At 44.5% G+C, this 23018-nt stretch overlaps 2 protein-coding genes across 3 annotated transcripts in view; one reads left to right on the forward strand and one right to left on the reverse strand.

Moving 5' to 3' along the window:
• Window positions 1–2442: 2442 nt before the first annotated feature.
• LOC117891539 (nucleolar and coiled-body phosphoprotein 1) lies at window positions 2443–4904 on the reverse strand. Its single transcript, XM_034797050.1, has 2 exons — window positions 4650–4904; window positions 2443–4582 (listed from the first exon to the last, which is right to left on the reverse strand). Exons 1-2 carry the CDS (start codon window positions 4841–4843, stop codon window positions 2536–2538), a joined length of 2241 nt encoding a protein of 746 aa, XP_034652941.1. The 5' UTR covers window positions 4844–4904; the 3' UTR covers window positions 2443–2535.
• Window positions 4905–5794: 890 nt separating this feature from the next.
• Window positions 5795–23018, forward strand: part of LOC117890430 (semaphorin-2A) — a 34034-nt gene continuing 16810 nt past the window's right edge. Inside the window, exons 1-2 of one of the 2 annotated variants that reach the window (XM_034795259.1) lie at window positions 5795–6083; window positions 9047–9209. In XM_034795259.1, coding sequence (XP_034651150.1) covers window positions 9119–9209 — 91 coding nt within the window. In that variant the 5' untranslated portion in view covers window positions 5795–6083; window positions 9047–9118. Of the gene's footprint in view, window positions 6084–9046; window positions 9210–21168; window positions 21277–21992; window positions 22441–23018 lie in introns of those variants that run through there. The other variant, XM_034795258.1, reaches the window with a different exon arrangement.

The following is a 23018-nucleotide window of genomic DNA, read 5'->3' on the forward strand; positions in this document are numbered from 1 at the left end:
GATATAAGATGAGGCATAGATGTGCACATGTACGTTGGACTCCCGAAAAACAAAATTGAAATTCAAGGCAACAGTTGGCACAGACGGAGAGTTGCTCCTAAGCAAACAAAACTGTTGGCCATTGGCTGGGGCAACACAGCGCCTGAATCTGAATTTGAATCCGAATTCGAGTCCTAGGAGAACGAACATTGGGTTTTTGGCTTGTCCCAGGACCCAGGGAAAAGTGTCTCCAACGAAAGTGTGTGTCCAGGGGGTAGTGAGGAGGTTCCTCCATTCGCATAACTAATAAGACACTTATTATGCCGCAGGGCGCCGCGTGGTCTACGGGTAACGTTATACCGAAAACTTAACGATATCACGTACATACGTTAACTAACGCTAACTACGTCGTTAAGTGTGTGTGTGTGTGTGTGTGTGTGTGTGTGGATTTTTTTGGGCACACGCGCCAGGCTTCCAGCAACAGGACTTGGAAAGCGGAGGAGCTCCCAGGACTTTAGTAATCAAGCTCTTGGGCTCCTCGCTGTTGCTTTCATGCTGTGGAAATTTACATTTTCAATGTTCCACCCGCTGGCCGCGACCGTCCGCATTCCGGAGGCAGTCAGGTGTGTCCTGGAGGTCCCTCTAGGAGTACGACTCCACTTGTAATCAGGATCACGTCGGCCCCAAAACATGAAGCTTAGTTAAATGCCGCTAATTAGGCCTGCTTCTGGCCATTGGGCGCTATTAGAAGCCAAGCCAAAGCCCATAAAAACCGCACCGCACACACATGGCTAACATAAAGCTAAAGGAAAATCGTATTTGCTTTGAGTTTTCAGCAAGTGGGAAAGTGGAAAGGCGCAAAAGTCGCAGGGGGTATGGTACATACACATTTTAATTATGCTTGGGTCAATGCCAGCCGCCAGTTGCGGAGGAAAGCACTTGCCAAAAAGAATCTATTTCCAACGGGGAATTGCCAGCGACAGTATCTACATCACACGCGGGGGGAGGGAAGGAGTAAGGGGGAAAAACAATAAACATAAGCGCAATATTTTATATTTCCGCAGCAAGAAGCCAGCGGGAAAACTGTCAACCAGAACGGGCTAGCACATGAGAACTATCAAAGGAAAAGCCAATCTGTTGCCAAATGGCCAATTCCATTGAGCGGAATGTACGGCTTTTTGGCTTAAAGCACATTTTGTTTTTAGCCTCGTCTCGCGCACTTTGTAGCTCATGAATAATCCTTTCAGGCTTAATCGACTCCCGCGTCCGAGGGCCTGAAATCAGTTTCAAATTCTAAATAAATATGCAAATTACGCTGTGAAAAGGTGTCCCCAAAGGGTACATTAGACCCTTGCCAGGGAGCTTACTCCCAGCCAGCCTCCTTGCGTTTTAACAAAATGCTTTTGTCACCTACGTAATCGATTAAGCGATAAGGTGTTTGTATACACTTGCACAATGAAAGGCTCAACAAAGGGCCACGGGCCAGGGCCACGGCCAGCGACAGCAGCAGACAAAAGGACGGCAGCCCTTAGCCCCCGAAAAGGGGCTTTCAAATTGAATTTATATGGCTGCTAAAGTTTACAAATATATAAATGAATACACATAAATAAAGGCCAAGCCGGATTTTAGTGGAAAATATTTACAATGGTCTCTACATTAGCGTGGGATTTTCAATATTCGGTGTACAAAAGGAATGTGTTCAAGGCTTAAAGCTTATAACAAACTATCAAACGGGAATTAGGCACGCACACACACACGAATACACATTCCAGCACACACACGCACACCAACGAACGACTGCACACGCATACACTAATTATGCAAATGTGTTTGATTGCGAAAATGGCGAAAGCAAAAAGTAGGCAGCACTTTTCGGATCGCTACTTTTAGAAATCCGAAGACCCAAAAGGAGAAACGAAATGGTTTATGTTTATAGGAGTCTCGACTGACGCTTACCCTCTGATTTTTTGGGGAAAGTGGTGCTTAGAGTGCCAGGGACTGAACCAGCGACTTTCAATAAATATTATAGTTAAAAAGAAAAGACTTACAGAGTGTCTTCGAAGACTTTGCCGTCGCTTCCTAGTTTTCGTCAAACTTCATTTGATATTCTGGTGGAGATAAGAGATAGAAAGATTGTCTTAGTAAAATATAAAAATGTGTAATTCAAAAGACTTCGATTTAACACCAAATAAACCCACCAATATGCCCAACTCTGCCACTTTTCGAGGGTGAAAGAACAACAAAAATTTGCATAATTATGCAATCTACGAATGCTACAAACACACACTGGAACACGGCACACAAACACACACACACACACACACGCACACAGGAGCACATTTTGTTGGCTAATTCGAAACAGAAAAGTTTTCAGTAGACCCCCCCTCCCTCCCAGAAAAAGCGTTTCGTATCTGAAGAATTTGGTCAGCAAAATGGTTTGAGAAACCAACGAAACGAAAGGGAAATGCTGCAGAAAATTTAATGGAAACTAAACATCGAAAAAAGAACACAAAGAATTGCTTAAATTGTGGAATAAACTCTTGATGGACGACTGGATTACTCTTTGTGCTCGAGTTTCTCGAGAACCTTGGCAATTTCCTTCTTTAGGGCCACCGCACGTTTGACCAACATCTTGGCTAGCAGTGCATGCTTCTCGGCCATTGCCTGGGCATCGTGATCGCGGAACTGCGATTCGCTTGAGCGGCGAGATCTCTTGGCCAACTTATTGGCGGCTTCCACAGCCTTGAAAGCTTCGGCCAGTGCCCGATTTGCCTGCTTGTGGGCGGATCGATAAGCGGCCTCCAGTGTCTCAATGCGATGGCTCTTCAACTTCTGTGCCTCCTCCACGGAGATGGTCGCTTCGTTCAGCATTGAGGCTGCGCCTGTGGCCATGTCGAAGACCTGTTTGGCCAAGTCATCTGCGCTTTCTTTTTGCACCTCTACTGGTGGCGGTTCAGACTTTGTTTTCTTTGCCTTTGCTGTAATCTCCATTCGGGGATAGACATTGACTGGAGAGTCCTCCTCCACTTTTTGATCACCAGCGGCATCTGTCTCTCTGGCTTTAGCTTTCGATTCCTTAACTTTGTCCTCTCCTGTCTCTAAATTCTGTGAATCGCTCTCCCAAATTCGCTTCTGTTTGAAGGCACCTTCCGTAGCTCCTTCCGTCCCTTCCTTGTACTCTTTTGGATACTGATCGGAGCTGAATATGTCATTGCCTGTGGGGCCCATCATTCCTATTCCTTGGCTGGAGCTCCCACCTTCCGGCATCTGGTTTAAGGAGGCCTTCTCCTGGGGTTTGCATGGATCCCTTGTTCCTTTTTTGTCGATTATTTTGGTTTTCTGAACTGGCACACAGGTGGAAATCGAATTGGCAAAATCACCATTGGCTGCATCTTCAAATTGAAGCTCTTCTTTCTTCTTTTCCGTGGATTTCTTTTCCCATTCGCTTTGCGATTCCTCAGCCTCACATTTCCGCCGCTTCTCGCAGTCCTTCTCGGGGGACTCTTGCTTGTCCCGCGACTGACACTCGGAAATCTTTTGTTTTTTCTGCTGCTTGCATGGGCTGTCATTGTCGTCGTCGTCGCAGTCGTTCCCCTCTGGCTTTTTCTTGGCATTGCGTTTGCTTTCCATTTCATTGCACCTCTTGCGCTTTTCCTCTAGCGAATCATCGTCCTCGTCATCCGATTCGATGCTGAGATTCACATGCTTTGCCTTCACATCGGTATTCGTTTGCGATTCTTCGCCGCGGATGATGGTCTGTGTGCAAATATTCGGCGAGTGCTCCCTGCGATGGTAATGATCATCGTCTTCGTCTTCTGATTTGGGTTTGGATTTGGGTGTCAATGCTGATCCTTCTGTTGGCTTCGCTGTGGCTTCTTTTGCTTTCGTCTTGGCCGCCTCTGCCGCTTTGGTAGCTCTGGTGGATGCTGCTGCGTCGTGCACCTGTTTCGCCACCTCTGAGATCTTTGCCACGGCGACAGTGAGTAACTGTTGCACCTTTAAAGCCAGTTCTTTGACCATTTCTGCGCCTTTCTCTGTCATTTCCTCAACAGCCTTTGAAGTTTCTTCCTTCTTTGGGGATGCACTCGATTCTGCGGGTTTCTCCTTCGGTTTGGCAGCAGTGGCTGCTGAGGCAGGGGGCTTCGGTCGTGCCTTTGGCGGCTCTTCTGGCTCTTCCGGATGCAGGGCCATTGGGTCCGAGGGTCCTGGCATCTGCTCCTCGGGTGTGTGCGGCCAGAACGTGGGCTTGTTTATGAAATCGGGTGCCAAATGAGGTCGATGCTGGCAGAACTGCTCCATGGTCATGTCCTGATATGGCATCATGGCCTTCAGTATGTCCAGCTGCTCGTTGAGCGCCTTGATGCGCTTGTCCGACTGCTCCTTGTACTCGCAAATCTCCCGCTGCAGCTCCTCCGTCTCCTTGTTGACCTCCTCGTAGTATCGCCGAGTGCTTATCATGACGTGCCGATTGACGAACAGGGTATCCAGTTTGTCGTACTTCTGCTCGAATTGATTCACCCAACTGACAAACTCTGGCCGCACATTCTTTCGATAATACTCCCAGTCGATTTTCGGCATGGCATCGGGATATTTGCGTACGCGACTGTGGGTAGGACAATTACTTATCAGTATGTTGCATCTAGCTATCTCTAGGTGTGGATGTAACTTACGCTCTGTACTCTTCATTCCGTTTCTTGAACATCTGAAACTGTGGCAGCTGATTGGGCGGCACTCGCTCCAGTATATCCGACATATTCATCAGTTTGGATGGCTTTGGTGGCTCCACCTTCTTGCCTCCTCCGCCATTTGTCTTCCCGTTCTTCCCCTTCTTAATGCAGTTCACAAAATGCTTCCAATTGACCATCTCTGTGTGGTTTATTCTTAGTAAAAAATATAATATGTGGAGCAAATATATTAAATAAATATATTTGTATATTTCTGATGTGTGCTACTTTTTGAATGATCAAATGGAATGGGGGTGATGGGGCAACTATGTGAGTGAGCGGGGGAAAAAGGTAAGTGGCATGAAGCATCCTTCGATTTATAGCCTGCAAAAATTGCATATTCATGCAGTTTCAATTAAATCAGAGCTTCAGGGAGCAGCATCATCTAACTGACAATAAAATCGAAAATTAATTCCATGCCAGCAGACGCAAGAAAGTTAAATGTAATTGCTAGAATGGGGATCCTTCCAATACGGAGCTGCGAATCGAAGCGAAATGTAAAATCACAAGCAGCAGCAGGCGTTAAGGGGAGCGGGAACATCATCATCATCATTGTCAAGAGTCAGGGAGAGAAGCCTGAAAATGTTCGCAAAGTGACAAACGCAATTTATAACGCAACGAAAATGGGCTAATGCCAATTCTCCAGGTAATTGTCATTGTCGCTCTCCCACTCTCCCACAGCAATGAGCAATGGCAAGGAGATGAAAGCGGAGGGCATTGAGCATGAGAGAGCCTTGAAAGCAACCCTTGCTAAAACTCCCAGGTTCCAGGTGCTCTAGGCACAACGAAACGAAATGGAAACGAAATGAGGCAAAACACAATCTTGCTTCTGCGCTCTGGCAACGCTCCAGCTGTCACTTTGACAGCACCCGTCGACCCTCTTGCGTTGCTCTGCCGTACATTTGTGCTGCCAGATGTTCATTTCAGAGGACAAACTGGCAATGGAACGCAGGGAGAGAGCGAAAATGTATGAATGGAACACTGGGCAAGAGAGAGCGCTACGAAAAGAGAGAGCGGAGCGCGCCTTCGTCTGTCTGTCAGTAATTTTTTGTGCATCTGTACATTTTTCGTGTATTTTTGTTTTTTCGCAACATTAATTCGTTAAAAAAGTTAAGTGCAATTTGAAACAATTAGGCATGCAAAGGCACATGTGTGGACAATGTTTGTGAGTGGACCAAGGTCTCTGGAGGCGGAGTCCTAGCTAAATCCGCAGCAGAGTCCTGCGAGGAGAGTCCCGTCCTGTCCCCCGTCAGTGGAGTGCGCGTGTGTTTGTATCTGTGTTTACATTTTTTCCCCCTTAATGCAAACTAAAAACTGAACAACAATTCAATCGTTTGCTGCACAAACATTAATCGCAGCTTAAAACTGACTCGATTTTAGGTAAGTTTACAAAAAAAATGGCATTATGGCTGCATTTGTGGGCCATTTGATGCCAAGTATGTGGGTGTGATTGTGCCTGCGAATCTGTGCATGTGTGTGTGTGTGTTTATGTCTGTATACAAACATGTGACTCTGTGCATGAAACGCTTAGGCGCAGGGAAAAGTCAAAGGAATACCTGTGCAAGATGTGGGGCTTGGTCTTAGGAAAGAAAACTATGTAAAGAAAATGTAGAAGGAAATTGTACAAAACACATAACATAAGCATAAAACATGGTCGCACATTGCACTTGGCAAACAGAATAAAAAATTGCATTGCAATTAATCAATTACAACAAAGAATGAACCTCAAATAGCAGCAGCAAATGTGTACAATTTATTTATGTTAGTTCAAAGATTTTTAGGGACATTCCATGACACTTTTTTCAGTGTAAAGTTCAACGTAAAACAAATTGGGTTAAAATCTCAATAAAAGAATGCTCTCGAGATGAAATAGTGCTCCTGTAACAGTGTCTGTCTTGTCCCATTACAAAACTAACATTAATCTAAGAGCAAACTTCACAAATATAGCATCAAAACAGACCCCAACAATGTTAAAACAAATTAGATCCCAACATTCGTACAGCTGCCATGTATTACCCCGGTAAGCCCTCATTGTGAGGTTCTAACGTAATGAAACTCATCAAAATTCCCTTAGACCACAAAACTAAACTGTATAAATCTACTAATTGACTCGAATGATGATTGTGTAGAACTTTTGCCGGGGTATGGCATAGAAACCAGATGGGAAACCTCTCCCATCCTTTTTTGACAAATAGAGTTTGCTGCGGATAATGTGGATAAATAAATTTCCAAAGCTGCTGCTGCTGCTGCCGGTTGATGGCTTAGAATTTTAATGTAATTTATTTTTGGTTGCGGCAGAAGCGGAACAGCAAAAAGGAGCGGCGCGGTGTGGCGCCCAGAAACAAATAAAACATTGGATCAACATAAAAATTTATATGCAGCGTAATGGCTTAGATGTATGTATGTACCCTTCGTATCGCCATGGGCCATAGGCCAGGGACTTGGATTGGCCGCTTTGTTAAGCCTTTTGGCCCCGCACTCTGCCGCAGCAGCCCCTTTTGGAGGAGCAACTTTTAAAGTGTGCAATTTAAATGAAAATTTTCCCGCTCCTAAGGCCCCACCGCCGCATAGAGCCGTGTCTTGCCACGCAAGCGGACTAGCAAGTAGCACAACACACACAAACACACACACCCAAAACTACTTATTTATGAAGAGAATGGGAGAGAGGTGGCAGAGGGAAGGGGGTGGCGCGGTAGGTTCTTCTCCCTTTTTGGCTTTGCCAAGTGATTTTATGCTAATATTATGGGTCATTGGGATTTGCGCAGAGCAAAGTGCTTGTTAAACATTTCATTAGACTTAGTGTAAATACCCGCGCGGTTAACAGGACCTCGTAAAGCAAGGACCCTCAGCCCACAATCCTCCCCTCACTGCACACACACACGCACACATACAAGCGCCCAAACCCCTCCACCCTTCCGGGCTTGTGGCGTGGACCCCAAAAGTTTCCTTTTGAAATTGAAAGTGTTGATGGGAGCGAGCCAGAGCCCCGTGTCTTGGGTCATATGCTGCCATATGGCGACCATGCTACAGTGCGTTTCATCTCGATGCGATTTACATTTAGAAATATTTTTAAATAAAAGAAATGAAAAGAAAGTAAAATAATCGATTTTCAATCAAATCAGTTCAGAAATATCTGCAATAAATCATTGAAACCAATTGCCAACGGGTTTCCGAAGATTTCTTCTCTATTTCTGTATGAACATTTCATTCCTCTTATGGCCATGTCGCGCACTGTGCACACTCTAACCCCAGGCCATGCATCGCTTGTGTGTATGTGTAATTATTCAGCAGCTGCTGTCAGTCCAAAATAAAAATAAAATTTATCAAAAATAATCAAAAAAGAAAAGGAAAATGGCGAGTGGAAAGGGGAAAGGGGAGCTACGAAATATGACTTTCATTTTAATGCCAAAATCATGTCATGCACAGATGTGACCACCTCTGACCCCACCATCAGCCTCCTCCACATATAGCACTACTTTCCGAATATACTCCAAGTGTATCGTACATATATTTTCACTGCTCACTGTTATATTGGATGCGTGGGCATGTGATGCTGACAGAATGGATTTTTGATCAACTGTCGACGAGCGGCGGCGCCTGAGCGACGCGTCACTCAAAATTCTGCAATTAGTTATTGATAAATCCGAATCTGAGGCATGTGGCATGTGGCATTGGAGGAGGCATCGCATTGAGACCTGAGAGCATGAATGAAATATGAGAATTGTCACACTTTAAAGCGTTGAATGTTCCTTTTTGCGCCTCTGCAGCACTGTGATGATGGTGTTGCCGTTGCTGTCTGCAATAATTGGAAAAATTTCCATTTGTCCTTTTTGTCCTTCGCGCCATATGACAGGAGAGGAAAACAGGGGGCGGCGGCGAACAGACCGGGGTAAAAACTGGACCAGGGGGCAGGACAGAGCAAAACAGGCAGCGGGCTGGCTGGCTGGCTCTAGGCCAGAGGCCATGAACAAACGAGGCTGTAGGCTCGCGCGCATTTACCATCTGTCACTCTGGCACTCGTGATGAATGTGTTTGACGTGTGGCTCAGGGTGCCACCTCCTGCGCCCCATCAGCGGCCATCGTCAGCCATCGTTGGCATAGCGCACTCGCCCTCGTGGAGGTCCTTCGCCATACCGCATGACGTTGCATACTTTGCGGCACTGCCGCCCAGTGAATAATGTGCGTCAGAGCCCACAGCCCGTCGATGGCTGGCAAATCTTTATAATTTCGCTTGGCAAATCGCGCACAATATATTCCCAATGGTAGCATAGGGATTGGGCGCACCAGAGACTTAGACTAGATACAATATTAATTTCCTATTATTTCATTTCATTTCATTTCAGCACTGCCAATCCTCTGCAAGAAAGAGGGCCAATCGCTGAACACAATCGCTGCCAAAAGTTTTCACGTTTAAAATGTTTGCTGAATGCCTGCTGCTGGGCGCCTGCCTGCTGCTGGCACTCTCCACGCGACAGATATGTGCCATGACCGAGGAGCTATCGCCGGGTAAGTTCCTATAGAGTATATTTCTAGCGCCCTGTTTGTAGTTGTGTTTGTCTGCTGCATTATGCAGAAAGAAATCGCAACACGAAGACTGGCAAACATACAGAACACAGAGTAGGTCGCAAATCTATAATGCAAATTTATGCGCGTCTCAATGCTTGCGCTGGCAACTCAATCAGCGAACTAGTTGCACGGATTATAAATGAACAATGGATGGAAGGCAGCCTTGAAGGCAGAGGAGGAACCTTATCTACCTCCTCTGGTTGTAAGGCAAAATCAATTTTAATTATGCAAATGTCCGAATGAGACTTCAAGCCGCATTTCAGGAACCCAAATCATGGGCATCCAATCCAATTGGCTTAAAGCTCATTATAACTGCATTAGCATTTTGGCCAAAAGTGTCCGTCAGTTGGCCAGAGAGCCAAGCCACTCCATTATAAGTAGACAACAAGAAAAGCAGCAGCAGCAACAGCTGTGGCAGTTCTTGCGACTTTGGTAGTACCTTCGGATCACAAAAATATCCACAACGATGGAATAAAAACGGCAGGGGCCACAAGACAAGAGAAAGAAGTCACCAGTTCCATCTGCCAGTAGTTGCCAAAAGCAATCCCTAGCACCGAGCATACCCATAATCCTACTGGATATAAAAAGTAAAATTTTCAATTTTCCCTGTGGCCCGATGGATGGAAAATCTCCTGCAAATGATGATGAATGTGCCCTGACTGTGACCCAAATAAATTTGTCAATTTATCATTTGCCTAAAATAAGATGACATTGGTCCTGGGCTTCAGGCTTCTGAATGCTGGCTGCTGGTTGCTGGCTCTGTCATTGGATTTATGGACGCCCTGCTCCTGTCCCTCTCGCTACCGTAAAAGCAACAATTGTCTGGGATTGTCAAATATTTGAAAATTTCTTTGCTGTTAAAGCTCACACACGCATGTATCTGTCCCTCTGTATCTTTGTTTCAGACCTGTGCTTGTGGCAGGGCTTCGTATTTTACAGCAGCAGCAGCCACAGGATCAAGTGTGTCTGTGTGTGGGTGGGTGGGGGGATAAGTGTCGGCTTATGCTTCTTGTTAAACAATAATAATTGCAAATCCAGTTAGAGAAACCATTCTTTGCCCTCGTATCCCACAGGCACTTGATAATATTTTGTGGTGTCTCGTGTGGTTTTGATTTGAATGAAAACAACATTGTTCGTGTGTGGCCATAGTGTAGAGAGCACTCGAAAGCTAATCGAATCAGAGCCCACACACACACACACACACACACACACACACACACACACAAACTCGTAAACTTTCTGAGGCTGACATCCTCTCAAGTGTTGGCTGTCCTCCTCTCATGCACTCCATAGAGCTCCATGGAGCAATAAAAGTTTTCATTAAAACTTTCTTTGTGGTGCGCTTTCTTTATGCAACATGTCGTTAGGAGTGTAAGCACTCTTCATCTTTCTCTTTTGGGCTGACAACTTTTGCGGTTATCTACCAAATTAGTGAATAACTCACTTGACTGCATTAATATTACTTTTCCCCCACCCCAACACACTCCATTTGTGGTATTTTTTATTCGTTATTTATTAATGATCTATTACAAAAGGGGAGTAGCAGCCCTCAAGATGATTTTCGTAAAAAAGTACACTTGAAAAAAAACGAAAAACAAATGAAAATTAATGACTTGAAGAGAGCAATCAGAAAAGGGCACACAGAGAGCGTAAGTGAGTGAGAGAGAGAGAGAGCTTTGTTTCAGTGGATGGACAATGCAACGGCACTTGAACGATGAAGGGTACCGCGACGTTCGAGAGACCCCCGTCCTCCCCACCCACTTTGTACCGTATCCGTTATATTATTATTAACGAGGAGAGTGAAAAAAGGTGAACCAAGGCGCACCTTTTGCGCTTTACTGTGCTGTGGTGCAAAAAGGACTGGACGGGCAATGGGGAATGTGACGAGGGGATAATGGAAAATGTTTGCGATGATTACGATATTCAGAGAGAGCGAGAGAGAGATAGGGAGAATGAGTGCCCGTAGCAGACAGCTTATTATCATGGTGGCAATAATAAAAGGGAATTATTAATATGACAAAAGACAAATGACTGAAATCGAGTTTGAAATGACTCTAAGAGCAGGGCCAAAAGTTTGGCGGGGGCTGGAGCTCTTTTTAGGGGTTGGAGCTCTCTGCTCAAATACCAAAGGGGAGACACAGAGACAAACACAGGGGACAGGGACATATCCATCGCATTCCCTTCCTCAGAAACAGACTCTGTGAAAAGACAAACGGCATGGGCCATGGCCTCTTCTGACACCAGGACTCTCGACACAGCCTTGGATTTTGACCCTTGTAGCAGACAGTCAGGCAGCTGGAGCAGCTGGAGCAGCAGCAGCATTGAAAATGTGGTTTCCCTTTCTATGTATTCACTTGTAAAAGGACCAAAGGATGCGACAGGCACTCGACAGCACTTCTCGGCATGCTTTTTTGGGGGTTGACAAAAGGTCAGAAATACATTATGTGCTAATGCAAAGTCCATGTTAATAAATGTTGATTGAATTAATGATGATTAATATTTTGCATTTTGACATTTTGGCTTTCAGTTTCCGACTTCCGGCTTGCGGCTGTGTTCGCCCGCCCACCTTTTTACCGCCCCACCGCCCTTGACAACAATAGTTTTCGCTTAGAGAACCATTATCATTTATTTTGTGTGTGTTTTGGTTCGCAAATTGAAAAAATCCTTTTGTTTGGCATTTTCCGCTCCTCAAGTTGATTTATTGTCTGTGCACAATTATTCCCCGAGGAGGCAGACGCAGCAGCCGCCGCAGCCATGTCGTCTTTAGAGTCTACGTATACTCTCTCCTCGTACCCTGTACTCTGTACTGAGTGAGGGTATATTTGATATATTTTTGTGAATATTAAAATTACGCAAAATGTAATAGATGCGGAGTGCTGATCGCAATTTGCATAGCCTATGGGTAGACACCCTACGAAATACACTGTCCACCAGCCTCCTCCTGCTGCTGCAGCTCTTTCCGTTTATTTCCTTCATTGGTTACTGGGTATTTCCACTGTCGATGCGCTCCACTATTGCATGTTCTTCTCTGTCTATTCCTATACGTTCAGTGCGACAACAATTTATAGCTGTAAATTCTTTAGAGCTGAAGCGATATGTATAGAGAGGGGGGTTGGGTGTGGGGCATGACACACCTGACATCCATGTGCCGCTCACATATTCGAATTTTCATTCTCTCCCTTGTTTCCTTTGCTATTTCATGTTTTATTTAGTGCATTTTACTTGCCTGCCCACAACCCAAACCCGTACCCACACCTTCCCCCCCCCCCACCCACCGCACGGCACAGCTTCTGCAATGGAGCCAATAATTCCCCAGCTTCCTCTTTTTATCTCTCCTTCATCTCCACCTGCTTCTCCCATCGCCACACACCCCTCTTTATGTGTGTGTGTGTGTGTGAGCACGCTGCATTGGCATTTTTCGATTATTGGTTTTCTTTCATTTGATTGCACATTTACACATTTTTGGTTTGTTTTTCTTTTAGCGTCCACCTTCTCTTACTCTCTCCCAATTCCTTTTTTTTTTTGTACTCAGGTTTGCTGGCGGCACACAAAATTTCAAACGTGTTCCATACCCTGGCGCAGGGGGGATATTTGCTTGGCTGAATTGTGGCTGAGAAGACTTAATTGTCTTATTAATCTTGTCTTACAGATGAAATGCCAAAAATAATTTAATAAAACTCTAGCCTGAAATTTGTTAAAGAACAATAACAAAAATCAATCAACTTTCTACACTAATGTGGAAATTTAAATAACTTTGCGGAAGTAATTATAGTTGGTTTTTAGTGTCAACAACTTAGTTGACTTGGTTCTGCTAGAATTTCTTTCCTTATATTTTTACCAAAATGCCTTCGATTATTCAATAAATTTAGGCATAAATCCCAGGGCATGTGCTAGTCGATCTTGTTGCTCAATGTCCATTTGGTTCTTGTTTTCTGCTGTGGTTCCTGGCTGTGATTTTATTTGTAAAATTCTCCGTTTTGTTTCCTCTATTTTCTAATGCCTTTCGCCCTGTCTCCCTGTGCAGTTCTTTGCTCTCCCTCCCTCTCTTTCTCTTTTTCTCTCTCTCTCACTCTGTCTTACTCCTTTTTTTTGGGGGGTACTCTGCTGACGCTGTCAAGTGTTTTGTCGCTTGTCAACGATTTTTCGCCAAACTTCCGCAAAAGCCAAAAAATGCTTGCCAAATCGGTTTGAAACCATGTATACTTATGTTTGTAGGTGTGTGTGTGTGTGTGCGTGTTTGTGTGTGTTTGGCAATTGCAATTTTGGGATATTTATTGCAAAATGCAGTGACTGTAAAAAAAATAACGCCATGAAAGAGTGAAAGAAACATGCAGTGGGGGGTAGCAATGTTACCCCATTTCATAGCAGACTCCTCTAATTGGGCACTTTGTAGCCATAGGGGTGGATAGGGGGTAATGGGGAGGGGGCTGTGATCCTGGCAAAATGTTACATATTATTAAATTAGGGCCAGACGTAGAGCGCTTTGCATACGAAAAGTGACAGTAAGTGCACCGGTTGTACCCTCCTTCTCCACTTGCCGCCACAGAGAACAGAATTTTAGTCAACCCCATGGACCACCCGGAAGGGGAGAGGAGCAGGGAACACAGAGGCAGAAGCTGATGCTGGAGCAGGAGCTGTTGCTGTGGCTTAAAAGCCTTGTCATGTTTGCTTAACATTCATTTTTTACCCCCAGCGAAGACCGTTTAATTGTGTTAGTGAGCGTTTTATTATGGCATGAAGAGGAGTACCCTGGACCATAACCACGACTCCTGCTCCTGCTCCTGCTGCTGCTCCTACTCCAACCATAGCCCCAGAGTCCTGCAAAATTGTCCCTGACATCTGTCCCGTGTAGGGAAATAAATTGAAAGCGTCGCGCGCGTTTTTGCATAGAGCCAAAGTGTTTTTACGAAAAATTCATCCAAAAACAACAAACACAAAAAATAATAAAAAAGATTTAATGAGTCATTTGTGTAATGTCCGCAGGCAGTAGGAAATTTCCTGTTGAAACAACTTTTGGACAAGTATTTCACAGTTCCTGTTTGCTGTTCCTGTAGCTCCTGCCTGTGGTGGCACTTCAAAGGGAACCCCTCGCCTTCCCCTTGAACGGATTTCAATTTGAACTTTAGGGGAAATACCTTGAGGCTATAGCCCCATGGTATGATAATTATTGTTGATTTTAACTCATAATTATCAATAGTGGGGATAATGAGAGTCTTAGACAGGAGAGTATGTGTTTCTCTCTCTTAGTAGCTCTGTGTGGGAAAACTTTTCAGTCTTTTCAGTACAGCAAATAAACGAAAACAAAGAGCTCGAATACAGTTCAAGTGGTGTAAGCGGGGAGAACCATCCAGACAGTTTGATGGAAATTGTTGGCCAAGAAGCTCAAGCAACAACAATAGAAACAGAACATACAAAATACTTTTGGGAATCAACACCAGGGCACACACACTTAGAGCTACATGTGTATGTCTGCTCGGTTGAGAGACAGCAGCGTTGGAAGAGACACATACTATGCAACAAGGGGTGGCAGGCGGCAGCAGCAGCAGCAGCATTAGGAGCTGTGTACTTCAGGCGGCGGAGAAGGTTGTGCGGATGCAGAATTAGAGTAGCGCAAAAAGCGAAAAGAGATCTGGGCAAGAGGCAAATGAGCCAAAGAGACACGTACACACACGGGGGGAAGTAGGGGCGGAGGGTTGCGCCCAGAGGAGACACACAGTTACTTAGCACGTCAATTGCATGTGGCATGTGGCATGTGGATATACGTTCCCAAGTGGCAATCCCAATTTCAACTTCAACTTCAACTGAAAAACTTGAAAACTGAAGCTGAAATTGTTCAAATTATATGAAGGATGTACATATGTAAGCAGAGAGTAGCTTCTGTTAAACGTAAACGTCAAGTGGCCAATAGTTCAGGGCAGAGTGTCCTTCTCCGTACTCTCCACCGCTTCGATCTACTTTCAACAGCAAGTTTTCTGCACTTTTAGTTGTCCCAGCAATCTGTGTGACTGCAAATCAGGTGGCTGCAAATTGATAATACTTAGCGCCCCATCTACTGCTTATTTGCACTTGACTAACGAGTGCAAGCAGTTCCCAATACCGCTGTCAAGCAGTGTAAAGTGCATTAGAATGAAGCAAACGCTTGCAAATGCAGTAAAATATTCGTTTTTCATCAATAATACTATTGTTTTGGATCATTATTATGTTTTCCTGCTAATTCTCCATTATTTCAACCCCCAGGAAATGTATTTGAAATGCCATTGCATTTTTTTGTTCATAATTTGTCTGCCTGCCCTGGCATATCGAACAGATTTTAATGCGCTTAACTTTTAACAAAGATTCAGAAACCTGGTCTCCCTGCCACTCTGTTGCAACTTAGTAAGCCTACTTACTTAATGATGGCCAACAAAGGGAGCAATCCATTGTTTGTACAAAGGAACAATCAGACAGAAGTAACAATAACAGTCGTGGATGCTGCTGCTGCTGCTGCTGCTGCTGCTCCCTCTTCAGTCCTGCGGCGTCTGCGACTTTCGATTCAAGACGGGAGTCTCTGTTTGCAGTTCGTATTTGTGTTTGTGCAATTAATAATGCCCTGAAAGTCTGTAAGGAACCAAAGCGTCTACTCCACCGAAAACAAAGTCATTTCATAATTTTCAGACATCCGCCTTTTCTGCTAATGAGAGGCATGGGGGCCATGGCCATGGGAATGGCAAAGAAAATGGCAGATTGGGCGCTTGCGGGAATGGGAGGCAGACAATGGTCAATGGTTATCCTTTCAAGAGCATCTCAAATATGCAAATAACTCAAAACTAAATTCAATTCTCGAGAAATGTTGAACTTTTGCACAAATTCTGACATAATGAAAGGGGGATTACATAAGAGAGAGGCGAGAGGTGGAGCCTTGCAGCACAATCAATTAGGGGCACAGTGGCCAGTGGCCAGTGGGCATGCATGGCCCCCACAGTATGATTTGGAAAATGTAATAGACTTGAGTATGCATGCTGCAAATATATACATTTGCATATATGCAACAATGCAACATGCAACATCAGCAGCAACGGCTCAACGGCAGCAGCAGGAACCATGCCGCACAATGGCAGAACGGAAACAGGAAATGCAAATGTCTTGCAAGAGCGGAAATCTATTTCAATAAACTTGCGACTTGCGACACTGATAAATTATTAATCTGACATTTTCCAGTAGCTGCCGTTGCCGTTGCCGTTGCTGTTGCTGTTGCTGTTTCCCTTGATGTTGCATGTTGCATGCTGCACACTGTCTGTGCTGCAGTTGAAGCTTTTGCAAAATTCAATTATCCAAACTGTTGACAAGGAGTGTCCAGGTCTCCTGTTTCGGTTGCTGCTCCAGAGAATTCCTCAAATCCGTGACAAACAAGAGGCAATCAACGAAATAAACCCATCCATCCATCCATCTATAGATATGTATGTGCATCTCTGCCACACATAACATAACTGTGTGCCTCAGCATGTTGCAAGCTAGCAACGTGCGATGTTCTACTGTGTGGCATCGACAGGCCTCAGCTTCGGACTTGGACAGTTGGAATTAAAAATTCTTCTTCGTTTCCCCTGATTTATGCTTTCGGTGCGTAGAACATGGACCAACAGGAGCAGCACCACCACCACCAGGACACTCCAAAAAGGAATTCATCTCTGGACAAAAAAAAGCACCCATGTGTCTGTTATTCGTTGTGGGTTTCGGTTCTGTTTCTGATGTTAACAAAGAGAGCAGCAAACGGGGGAGAGGCAGAGGTCGAATGTTGCGAGCAGCAAGAGGAAACACGTTGCACAGGCCAAAGTTTTCAGCCTGTGTGTGTCCACTCTGATGACATGCGGCTTTCTCTGCGGTTTCTGAACCCATCACAACCGAAAGCTTTGCTGTGGTCCCGGTCCCCGCCGTCTGCTAAACAATAAAATTAATCGCAATTTTTTTTTGTTTTTCTCCAGATACGAGAATGTTTAACCGATACTCTAACAGTGAATAAATATTGTGTTTTTCTGCATAAGCTGGCCTATTCCAAGTATCCATAAATATGGAAAATTATTCAATGATAACCGTTCACTTTTTTCTACCACTTTTCAACATAATTTCATTTTTTTTGCTAATAATTTTGATACCATTTTGTGGATTTTTAAAGCGATGCATTTGAGGGCTCTTGTGTATAATTTTCTACCGCTGTTTCGGGTTGCACACAAACACTTTAAATCGTTTAAATTTTGTGGGTTGCCGCTGCACTTCTGCTTCTAGTCTGTTGCATGCATTCAAAAGGTTTGTGCTGTGAAGGCTGGCTTTCGCGTTCGTGTTCCGCTTTGTTTCTTCAAAATTGCAAATGCAACGAATTTTACACCGTCTGCTGCGTTCGCATTTGCATTTGCATTTCCAGCAGTCGTAGTCGTAGTCGCAGTCGCAGTCGCCGGTCGGTCCCATTGAGTGACACAATATAAATCCGAAAGTAGTTGGTATTCCTCTCGAAAATGCTTTTTTAATTATGCTCCGTACACAGCGGGAAGCCAGACAGAGAAGGAGACATTTGGGCGTGGGTGGGTGGAGGAAAAGAGTCAACTGTACTCAAGTTTTGTTTGCAGACGAGTTAGACGTTTGATGCTCTGCCAACCCGACCCCGACAACGACAACAACGACGACGACGACTTCCTGACTAGTCTGATGTCTGTCCTCAGGACTCGCTCTCTCTCTGTGTCTCTCTGTCTGCTCCCTCTCTTTTTCTGGCTAGACAAGATTTGCTTATCTACTGCGTACAGTTGTGCATGTGTGTGTGTGTGTGTTGGCGTTTGTCTTGCGACTTTTGTTGTTATCACATTGCTGCTTAAGCTGGTTGCTGTGACAGGCGTCGCGACGCCACACCACAAATCTCTGTCCATCATGCATGAGGCGATCTTCGAGCTACACTGCTTGACTTTGACTTTGGCTAGATCTTCAAGGTCTTTACTTTAAGTAGAGTTTCGCTTCCTAGTCAATGGGTGAGGTTGGGTCATCTCGTATGCAATGCAAATACATGCAATTATTACAGTGCTTTTGTGGTTTTTGCCAGAGCTTGTCATTATGCAAAATATGTTGCATTATTTATGGCATAAACACTGGCGCTGACGTTGCGTGTCAGGCAAAAGTTGCATTTAGGAGAAAAATGCAAACAAAACAATGGAGAGCAAGGAGCACAGGAGCACAGGAACAACAATGTGCAACACACAATTGGTGCCGCACTTAAAATTAATTGAACTTGAAACAAGTGGAGTCGCTACAGCCCCAAACTCATGAGAAATTCTGTGGTCGAGCGCCCAAGAGGCAGCAACTTTTAGCCACAACACACACGCACAAAACACAAACATACACACACACACACACACACTAGGGTTTGTGGCACTTGTAGAAAAGCTTTCATTAGTTCTGGCCGGCCAAGTTTTCGGTCCTACATAGATTGTATGTGCATGCCCTACCCGCAAGGAGCATTTATGCACTTGGAACATGGAGCAGGAACCTTTTCAGGACTCTATCTGTGTGCATGTGTGGCGAAGGGTATCAAAAACCTTCTATTCCTGAGAGTGAGGCTGCCATCCATCCAGTTCGGTGCTATGTTGCCTGGGCGACAGTTTACTTATAAATATTTCTCTTTCTTTTTTTTGTTTCTTTTTGTTGGTCAAGTTTCAACGGCAAACTTAATATTTAGTGCCATTTGCTTGCTCTGACAGTTTGCAGAAGTCAAATCCCTCTTGTTGTTGGTCAGTACTGGCACTGGTTCTTGCTTTCCTTTGGCTTTCCTCCATTCCCTGCGAACAAGTGTTGGGGTCGGTGGCAGGAGGTGGAAAGTGCATTGAAATCTTTGTGGAAGTAACTTGAGGAAGCCAACTTGCACATAACAAAAGCGAACACAACAACAAGCCAACAAGCACAGGACAACAAATGGTTTTTATCGCTTTTTGCCTTCTGCCCCCCTCCTGTCCCGCTGCCACACTGCCTCCTGCGCTATAGTTGTAGTTGTAGTTGTAGTTGTTTTTTGTGCTGGTTATTTGTCCAACTTTTTCTATATAATGCATGGAAAGTTGTTTGGTTGTTTGGCTGTTTGGCTGTTGGCCGACTGCTGGCTGCTGACAGGGCCAAAAGGACAATAACAAGAATGTTTGCGGTTAAACAAGTTTTCATGTTTTATTTGGCATAATGAAAATGCTATTTAAGGACTCCTTTCTGGGGTTTTCCCACGCTTTACGACACTCTCTGTCTCTCGTATCACCCAGGTAGTATATTAAATAAAATGTTTGACACTTTTTGCTGCCGTAATGCTCCCTTGGGGGTTCTATACCTAATAATTAACCTTCTGTACCCTTTTCTTGTTCCCCCTCTCTCAGCGAGCTTAAAGTATTAAAAACCATTTCAATTATGCTGCGAGCTGTAGCGGTGTTCTGCTGAGTGCAAGAAAAACTAAACACAACTTACAACAAAGTCTGCTGTGTGTGTGTTTGTGTGTGTGTTGTGCCATTGTTTGTGTACGTGTCAAAGCATACGCGTTGTGCAAAGTGCGCTAAATTAAGCTGTCATTAAGGACTTAATTAAAGTCCTTTGTTGAAAGTTGACATTGTGTGAAAGAAACGTTTGCGAAAACAAACGACAATGACAACGTTGCTGTTGCTCCTGCTCCTGCTCCTGCTGATGCTGCACTTGAAAGGCTATCCTATAGTCCTCTTTCCCCAAAAATTAAAAAAGGAAACGAAAACATCAAAGCAACTACAAAAGCAAAAACAACAATAACAACGACAACGACAACGAGATCATGTGGGCGAGTGTGGAGGTTGAGCCAAGGTTTATTTTTCGTAGAGGTAAGGCTGTCCGATACACACGAAGCAAGGGCTAAAAGCAGCAACCACAACAAAAACCTATTGACCACTTGCCCGTGTGACACAAACAGATCGAGCAACGGAGGGTGGCTAAACCACTTTGAACCCACCCTTCATTCGATATACCTTGGAAGGAGAATTTCGGCAGAGTCGAAGCCGAGTAGCTGTATGTATGCGTGTGTGTGCTCAACATGTGTCAAAATTTTCAACAGTATCATGGAACGAGAAACAAACACGCTGCAAGTGCTTGGATTCTGTAGAGGGGATGCTTGCGAGGGGGGGAGCAACTGTGAAAACTCATTAGCAGGCAAACACAGTAAGAGAAAGGGGAAGAGAGAGAGAGAGAGAGCGAAGGCTAGAGATAGACAACAGGACAATAGCAAGAAGAGACGAAACACAGGTTTCGCACACAAGATCCCGACCTGCCTCTCTGCTCCCCCCACCACTTCACCAGCAGCAGCCATTGACAATTGCAAATATTCCGACTGTTTGTGAAAGAGAAAGAGAGAGAGCTGAAGAAGGAGGCCGAAAGAAACGGTGGAAGATGGGGCAGGGGGGGCACATTTCAAATGGAAACATAACCGACTTGCTTTTTAATTAAATATTTTGGTATTCTGCCACAAGCGCAGACACGACACGGAAACAGGCGACGTTTTCAGTGTGTCTGCAACAAAACACCCAAGTCCCAAGTGCACCCAAAGACGAGACTGTCAAACTGGGTTTAATTGCCGCCCTGGGGTAACGAATTTCATGTCTGTCTGTGCAGTTACCTGGGATGTGCGCCATGCTTAGCTAAGCAAATGTTTGGCTATTTCCGAAATTGTCAACAACAGAAGCCGTCGGCGAGACAAAATTAATAAAATTCACTTTTTCTGCACGAATTTGAGGTAAAATTGAAAAACAACGGTTCAACCGATAAACTTATTCGATCGACATTGGAACGCGCTAGTGCTTTCTGTTTCGCCCTAACGCGTTTCTCACAATTGCGTTCTGGATAAAAACGATCTCGCTTAACATGTCTCTGTTGTTTCACTGGAGTTCGATACAAACGAAGCAACAGACCACTGTTAAAGTACTGGTTTACCGCGTCGTCTTCTTTTGTTTTATATCCGCTGTCTTTTTGTTACATTGAAATCGAATTCTCGTGCACGGTATGGCCCAACCTTCAGTTTGTTAATAAAAAATTCAAGTGTTCTCCAATCGCCTAGCTGGCGTCAGTGTGTGTTCAATATTCAATTCGAATTTCCACAAAACGAAACTAAAGTGTGTATCTCTGGCATATTTGGTTACACATTGCGTTGCACACGAATAGACAGTCGCTGGTACTTCTGTGCTTGTGTGTGTGTGTGTTTGCATGCGTACGAGTGCAAGTGAATGCTAATCTGACCTGCACAGACTCTTTTTCACTCTCGCAGAACAATGCGTGGAGTAATATTTGCAGATTAATCATTAATTCAACAAAGTTTGTGCAGAACAAAGTGGAACAACGCTTTTATTGCAATATTTATTATTAAACCATTGTCTCGGCGCGCCTCTTGTTTACCGTTTCGCTCTGATGTTTCTTGTATCGCTCTCCCGCTCCCACATATGCTAACAGAAGCGCGAGTTAAAGAATTCTCTCTCGTTTCTCTGTTGGTAGTTTTCTTTCTTTCTCCTTTTTGCCCTGCGTGGGCACAAACCAGTTTCTGCTGCTATTTCGCTTGAGCCTCATCAAACATATTCGATCAATTGTCGAATCGAATTGAAAATTGAATACACACACACACGGCGCGCGACAAACTGTGAAAATGCATTACTTTGCATGTGTGAGAGTGCAGTGTATACATAATTAATCCAAACGAAATTCGTACACCTCTTCTCCGCCTAGAGCCCAGAGCCCCCGGGAAGCATGGCAACCAGAAATTCGTTTTAAAATCAATTTGCGATCCCCCGCCATTGCCGCCCGCAACGGCAGTGAAATCAATTTCACCGAAAATTGCCGCAAAAGTGTGTAAAAATAATACAACCTAAGTGCGTTAACAGTTATTCGCATAAAAACGAGAGTCGCTTTTTTCGGCTGTTCTCCCCTGCACTAACGGTAAAATCAACAAGCAGTCGGCCCTGCGCTGTCCCGCTCACACACCACCCAATAATCCCCAATTGAGGCAGCCGAGCCATGCTGCCACTCCTACTGCTGACCCCACTCCTGGCGGCGCTGCTGACCAGCAGTGTAAGCGAGACGGCCGCCGACTATGAGAACACCTGGAATTTCTACTACGAGCGTCCCTGCTGCGCCGGCAATGATCAGCCGAACGGCCATGGGAAGCACAATAGAGGTAAAAAGCGGATTCCCCTTTATTTACAGCACCGAAGTACAGATACCCTTTCAACTTATTCTAAGGGGAAAGAGAAAAAAGTTCGGTTTTATTAAATTAACTTGAAGAATAACAGATAAAGATACTTTTGGATTCCCTCTGGGGGTTACCAACATCTTGCCATAACCCGTAGCATCCTCTTTGTGGGGTGCCAATAAAACGAAACATTCAACTCATGTACCACAGATACGGCGTTTTTTCTGAACAGCTACAAATATTATTTTTCAATTTCTCGGGCAAAAACAATTTGTAATTTATTTGCCATAATATTCACTCGCATGTTCTTTGTATTTTTGTTATTTATTATATTTTCTGTGGGATTCGATTGGAATACGAATGCAACTGCTGCTTTTTTTTTGTCCCTTTTGTTGTTGGCTTGCAGCCATATTATTCATAATTTGCATATTAATGCATGTTCAATGTTGAATATTATTCGAGTGGTTGTGAAAATTGCGAGCTGTGGCTATTGATATGCATATTTCACATTTAAACAAATACCAATAATGTAATCATATTTTAAGCACATATGCATCCCCATA

This window comes from Drosophila subobscura, chromosome E (genome assembly GCF_008121235.1).
Source record: "Drosophila subobscura isolate 14011-0131.10 chromosome E, UCBerk_Dsub_1.0, whole genome shotgun sequence".
Lineage (NCBI taxonomy): Eukaryota > Metazoa > Arthropoda > Insecta > Diptera > Drosophilidae > Drosophila > Drosophila subobscura.